This window comes from Arachis hypogaea, chromosome 3 (genome assembly GCF_003086295.3).
Source record: "Arachis hypogaea cultivar Tifrunner chromosome 3, arahy.Tifrunner.gnm2.J5K5, whole genome shotgun sequence".
NCBI lineage: Eukaryota > Viridiplantae > Streptophyta > Magnoliopsida > Fabales > Fabaceae > Arachis > Arachis hypogaea.
In genome coordinates, this window is record NC_092038.1 from 118930363 (window position 1) to 118937730 (window position 7368).

General features: G+C 34.1%; 1 protein-coding gene across 1 annotated transcript; it reads left to right on the plus strand.

Moving 5' to 3' along the window:
• The first annotated feature begins 1137 nt into the window (after positions 1-1137).
• Positions 1138-3901, plus strand: LOC112791065 (uncharacterized). The gene is made up of 6 exons (XM_072233362.1): positions 1138-1260; positions 2006-2135; positions 2398-2670; positions 2817-2944; positions 3098-3167; positions 3407-3901. The coding sequence occupies exons 3-6, from the start codon at positions 2578-2580 to the stop codon at positions 3449-3451; spliced, it is 336 nt and encodes a 111-aa protein (XP_072089463.1). The 5' UTR covers positions 1138-1260; positions 2006-2135; positions 2398-2577; the 3' UTR covers positions 3452-3901.
• The last annotated feature ends 3467 nt before the right edge of the window (positions 3902-7368 follow it).

Consider the following 7368-nt stretch of genomic DNA (forward strand, 5'->3'; position numbering starts at 1 on the left):
ATTGACCCAAACCCGGCACCCAAACCCGGCTCCCAACCCGGCCCAAACCCGGCCCCCAACCCGATCCCCAACCCTAATCTCTCTTTTCCCTTCGAAACCACTAACCCTAATGCTCTCTTTCACCTTCGAAACTACTCGCCTGTATCGGAAGAGCTCCTCCCTTCGCCCTTCGCCTTCGCCTTCGCCACTGATGGAAACCACTTCTTCTTCATCTTGTTAATCTTCGTACCCTTCTTCTATTTCTTGTTCTTCTTCGAATCATTGTGGATCTCTCTGTTCACCTTCAAGCTCCAGCAAACATGGTCGACGGCAAGCTCCTCCCTCTTCTTCTCCTCCAAGCCCTCTCAGCCGCGCTTCCGCCGCCGTTGGTTGCCGTTAACGTTCGCGTCTTCGTTTAGCCGTCGTCTTCGTTCGCGTTCTTCGCCGTTCAAGTTTGCTCGGCGTTCACTGTTCGCGTTCACTCGCCGTTCACCGTTCGCGTTCACTCGCCGTTCACCGTTCGGGTTCGCGTTCGTCTGGAAGCCACGTTGCCCTGCTTCAAACTCTGCGACCAACCCGTGCGCTCCACCTAGCCATCGAACTGCTCTCTTTTGTCGCCACCGTGAGTTCCCTAAACCCACCACCAGACAATACACTCACACAACACCAATACTCTGCTTGAAACTCTGCAACTTCTTATTTCTATTACAATAAGTAACTATTTGATTTGGCAGTGGTTTGGATTTTTTTCATAGACTGAATTAAAGTATACAATAGTTATGTTCTCTTCTCTATCACATTGATACTAAGCTTTGAATTCTCTTATTTTGTTTCAAGTTTTCCGCACTCAACATGTTTGATGAAATGCTTTAATCATATTTCGGGTTGGTTTTATCATTTCTAGCTTTTAGAAACTTAGTAAGTTGATTGCATGTGAAATTAGAATAATTGGATCTTAGTAATTAGGAAATTTTAGCTGCAAAAATAGCATCTTTGTAGAAAACATATTAGCATGATGATTCCACTTGCATTAGTGTTCTTCTGGTAAATTTTAACTGTTAGTGTGAACTTGTTAATTTGCTAATTGTTCTTGTGTTGTTGTTCTGTTGTTCTTCTGTTATTTTTATTTTATTTTTTTGTTGTGATTTTCTATTTTTGAACCTGTTAAGTTGATAATCTGCTGTTGTTTTTGAACCTGGTTTGAGGATAGGCTCCAAGACTTACCAGATGACCCTAATAATGAATTGATGATTCCCGAAGACCCTGAATGTAATAAGGAAGGTGAGCTCTCTTGAATTGTGCTTGTGCTTTGCTCGAGCAGTGCTTATCACTGCTGCTTAAGTATGCTGTAGCCAATGTAGTTTCTGTTAAGATATTTTTTTTGACTATTTTATTGCTTTAAAATGTCTCATAAAAACTGAAATTTGGTTAGTTGCAATGGAAATGGATTGTGACTTAAACTAAGCTTTAACTAAAATGTTAGTGATTTGAACACTGGATTTCTTTGCTTTAGGGAAGACTTAGTCTGATAATTATGACTATTCAGTTCTGTTCCGTTTCTGTCCCATTTTGTTTCGTATCTGGTTCTCCCCTTGGCCTCTTCTTCTCTTTGTTTCTCTGTCCCTTTTTTTCTTTTTTCTTTTCTGCTTTGCAGCTCTAATTTTCTACAATTGTTGCTTCACATATTCTTGTTTACTGTGGCATTAATGAAAGAAGTTCTCCGTCTAATACCTTGCTCTCAATAATACGAGATTTCCTGTTTGACAAAAAAAATTTATTCTTTTAATGCACTATGGTTTTTAGTTTCTAGTTTTTTTCTGTTTAGTCAATCTTATTTGTAACTAAAGAGGTTGACGTTTCTGTTCTTCCTTGCAATTCTTATGGCTTGACTTCCTGGATCTTGCATGTCTTCTTTTGGTTGTCTAATCTTTCTTGGTTATTCTTAAGATTCCATATATAAAATTTATCATGTTTTGAACAAAGTGAGCATATCATGGCTGATGTATGTTGCTGGTTATTATAATAGCTCCTTGTCAGAAACTGGAAGATCAAAGGGATTTTTTGAACCATTGCCTGTGAAGCAAGGGGAAGAAGCACATTAGTACACCTGTTCCACATGATTCATACTCCGTTCTTTCTGTGAGCAGTTCTGGGAAGTAAGTTCTTTCTTACTTTTAATTTATTTCCATAATTCAATCGAATTAACTAATGTTTTTAATTCTTAGATGTAACAGATGGTTTCGTTTTTCTTTATAGAATATACAACACATAAAACTGTTACTATTGTGATTCAAAATTTATTTATAATGTTTTGTGGTTTATTTTATATGCTTTTTATCTTAATATGGTTAAGCAAAAGCATTTTGTTTGTTAAATAGCAGTACTGTGGTTGTTTTCTGAATGCACAAATATGTGCAGGTATGTTGACCAGTTTGATGAAACAGACCCAAAAGAATCAAGGCTGATGTCAACATTCTTCAACACACTCTTGCAGTCTTGCTTGCAGTGTGCCTTGGTGGTGCTGTCAGCTTAACCTTCATTGTGTGGATACAAATCCATAAAGGATGGGATTGGGGATTTGGGATTGGCACCATTGCTATGTTACTTGGCATCATTATCTTTGCTGCTGCATTGCCACTATACAGAATTCATCCTGCTAAAGGAACAAGTGCTTTACTTGAGATCGTGCAGGTATCTGTTGTATACATGCCTCAGTGGTGTTGGTTTTAACTTAATCAGCATTACTCTCGAATTTTGATAGGCTTAATACCCCAGACGATGACATCTATAGTGGTTGCAAACTCCTTATTGCACTTATTCATGTTTTTAATTTCCAGGTCTATGTTGCTGCAATCCGGAATAGAAGACTTACCCTTCCTGAAGATCCTGCAGAACTATATGCGATTGAGCAGGACAGGGAAGCTACTTTGGAAACAGAGTTTCTACCTCAGAGAGATATTTACAGGTTCAATTTTCCTTCTTGTAACTATTAAAGCACACATATAGTTCTACACAAATAGAATTATGTGAACTTAAGTTTACCCATAAACACTATTTTACATTTTATATGAACTTAAATTCATCTTGTAACACTTATTTTTACATTTTATTGGTTCAGCCTTAAGTATGGGCTGAACATTGTACAGGGCATTGAAGGTGAAAACAAGAATTCAAAGAAATCGCTGAAGGTAATTTAATTGCTGATTTTCATCTCTTTTGTTGTGCCTATTACTGTTTGAATCAAATCTTCAGCACCCATGGCCAACTGTAATTGAATTTTGCATTGTAGCCTCATAAACATGTTGTTTTAGATGGAACTTCAATTACTTGTTTCGTTGGTGGTTCTTTACTAAAATATATGAGGACTATTCTTCACTTATTAATTCCTATTGTTGTTTTTCTTTTTCCCCTTCCCCATTTTGCTCAGGATTTAGTTACTGAACATGAATTTGAGAAAAACTGCTTGATGTGATTTCTCTAAGTGATATTGGGGTCACTTTTGATGATATTGGGGCTTTAGAAAATGTGAAAGACACCTTGAAGGAGTTGGTCATGCTTCCTCTACAGACAATGCTTGCGAAGGAGACAAAAGGAGAAAAGATTGAAGATGGGGTTGGGAGTTCCTGCTCTTCCATTTACCTTTGTGGCTCACCTTCTAGCAATGGCTGCTATTGTCATGGTCTGGCTTTGGATCATACACTTCAGGGGTGGCTTTTTTCTCTACCATTACATTGATGAAGTAGTAGCTGAACTGATTTGGGACTGGGTTTAGTTTTTAATACAATCATTTATATATAACACAAGATAATCATATAATATTACACAAGTTGAAGTTACTAATTATTGTATTTGAGTAATAGTTTTTTAATGTATAAAACAATTATAGTAAATTATATATCTCACTAATTATTGTTTGATTTGTATTGTAATAAAAATTGCATACTATATTTGTAGGTTTGGTAATAAAAAAGGACTGAAAATTTATAGTGTAGCAATGAAGATCAAGTAAGGGAAAGAATTTTTTTTTTTTAATTTAACAAGGCTTTTGCCACGCTTTTAAAGCGTGGCTGTATATTTTGCTACGGCCACGCTTTTAAAGCGTGGCCGTATCACTTCCTGTATCTCCATCTATGGCCACGCTTTAAAAGCGTGGCCAGATCTGCCCTATCGCCACGCTTTTACAACGTGGCCATATCTCTACCTATCGCCACGCTTTTAAAGCGTGGCCGTATTTCCCACCTACAGCCACGCTTTTCCAAGTGGCCGTTTGTAAAAAAGCGTGGCAAACAAAAAGCGTGGCAATAGACTGTAAAAAGCGTGGCGATAGAGCAACCGCCACCTTTTGATAGGCCACCCTTTCGAAAGCGTGGCGATAGCTCAAAAAGCGTGGCGAAAAGCTATTGCCACGCTTTTTTCAGCTTTTCGCCACGCTTTAAAAGCGTGGCAAAAGACGTGTTTTCTTGTAGTGCCACTAACAAAGTTGGAACAGAACGGTGAGGTGGGGAGGGCAGATGGCATCGAGAGCTTTGCGGCGACGACGATGACAGTTGTCGGAGAGATCGACGTCAGTGTGGGGATGCAAAACAGCGTCACTAATAGGGTTGGAGGAGAATCTAGTGCGGCGGTGAGGGGCGGCAGTGTCAAGAGATTTGCGGTGACGACAATTACGCTTGTAGGAGAGATCGACGCGCATTAAGGGAGTGGTGGGGTGCAAAACGTACAATATGTAAATGTGTAATAACCGTATGTAGTAGTTTAGGTGCTAATTCTAATTTTTCAAATTTTAAAATCTGATAATAATTTTTTAATTAATTAAGAATCTGAATATTAATTTCAAATTTACCATCCTTTTTAAGTCGTTGTTCGCGTTACTCACTATATACATTATTTTCCTATACTTTTCCACTATAAAATCACGAACCATTTTTTTCACTCCTCACTCACTCAAACAACCTTCCTCTTCTTTCTTTCTTCTTCTCTCAGATAACTCTTTCTTCTTCTTCAAATGGGTTTCACGAAACCCTCAGCATACACAACCGTAAACCTAAATCACAGATATAAAAACTACCTTCACCTCCTCAGTTACACGTGTCAAACATATAAAGAGGGGTGCTGCAAAACGTAGCTTACGTTTGCGAATAACCACTCACAAAACACAGGTAGCGTTTGGCTCATTCCACGCAGTCAACGTCCATCTTGATCTGCATGCATGCAAGGAACAGTTTGGTCTACGTTTCATCTTCTGGTGGCATACCCGGTAAAACGTAGATTGCATTTGTCATCTATCATCCTACTTTTTTTGTTCTATGCAAAACACGACTTGCGTTATGTAAGTTTCTGCATCACAGATTCATATCTGTGTATTATATACCATATACCAATATATTTGTATTACACTAATTTTTTTCATTAATAAATTAATTTTTGAATTTGTTGCATGTATATACACTATCATCATTTATCGTTGCATAATATAATAACTACTGACTAGACTTGCTATTTGGATCAAACCAAATGCAGCGGGAACTCCTTTGCCTTGAAAGATACCAAGAAATGGACAGGTTGTTAAAACATATTTCTCTACATCACGAGTCATAAATAGACGTGTTTTATTGTAAGTAACACCGAAGAAAAAATATTTTAATTTAGTTTCTCCATCTATCAAAACATTACTCTGTAATTAGCATAGTAATAAAGACATATATATAGTTATATACTGCAATGATCCAAAAAAGATTTGTGTTATTCGTTCAAGGACCTTGCGAGTTAGTTGAAAGGAATATTTTGAAGACATTATCATTATTGTTACAACAGCATATTGTAAACACAATTTGAAAGTGTGAATTTCAGTAATCACGGAGGACAAATCACCTATTCCGATATTTAGTGTTCCGATATTTAGTGTAATATTTTGCATTTGTCTATTATATAATTTTTTTATTCATAATTTTCGTGTGATTATATAATTTCACCATTAACAATGGCTTAATGTTACTATTGATAATTTGGAATAATACATGCCCCAATAGTCAAAGAAATTATGTATGTCCTATACCCATAAAGCATGCCGAATATAGTGTGTTGCTCTCAAATTGGCAATAAGACCGACTTTATTAGTATATTTTTCTAAAGCCTTTATTATTACACCTATGTGTATTGCATGAATTTATTATTATTTATGCAACTAGTTTGAAGTTATTTTGCTCAATAATTTTAGGATGTACGAGGAGTAAATAGATAAAAATATACATAAAAAATTTAAAATAATAAAAATATATATAAAAAATTATAAATATTAAAATGCATTCCAAAATTTGTTTTATTAGATGAATAAACTAAAAGTATCGATCATATTGTTCGTAAAAATTTAATATTTGATTTTTTTTATGTATTTTTATTCATTGAAAATATTTTTGGCATGTTTTTTTATATTTATGAATCTTAGTAAATAATCTTAAGTTTATAGACTTATACGCATTTGTAATCATTATTTGGATTTTATTATATATATATTTTCTTAATCGTTAAATTTCTAAGTATTTTGAATACATTGTAAATTTGTTTTTTAAGTTTTTCTTTTATTAGTTTATTTTTGGTCTGTCCTTTTCTGTCACTATCATTATAATCATGAAATCTCAAATCTCACCAATTTTATAACTTCAATTAAAAGTTTTGAAGGTTGATACAAGATTAAGAAAAATAAAATGATCGAATAAGTTTCTCACTTTTATAATTATAAATTTTTGTTAGTTCAAATATTATTAAATATTTTAACATTATTTTAACGTAAATTTTTATTAACGCTTAACTGTATAATGATATAGATACACAATACATTCAATTCAATCTGGTATCTTAAATTTGATTAAAACTTGAATGTTTTAACCAAATTTATTCATTCATACCTATAAAATTTTAATCCTTAAATATTCATTTTTATCGTATAATCTTCTTCGTCTTCACTCTTCCTTGCTGCTATTGTTTATAATATCTTCTTTTAAATCTCTGAAAAATCGTTCTTGTAAAATTCTAACTCCTAAATCTTCATCTTCATCATTTGTTTTTCCTTTTCTATTTTATGTTGTCTTTTTTCTCATTTTCATCATCTAAGTTGAACTTAGTTCATTAGATAAATTTGATCAGCATTATTAATACATACTCAATGTAATTAGATATCTTTTAAAAATTGTTCATTATTTAGTTTTTAGAAGAGAGAAAAATTAAAAAATAAATAATTTTTTATAAAAAATAAATAACTTTTTATAAAATAAATATTTAAATTAATTAAATAATATTATTTAAATTAAAAGGGTGACTAAAAATTGAAAATTTAAAAAAGAAGTAACATTTTTCATACTAAATATAGGATAATATACAACAAACCTCCCA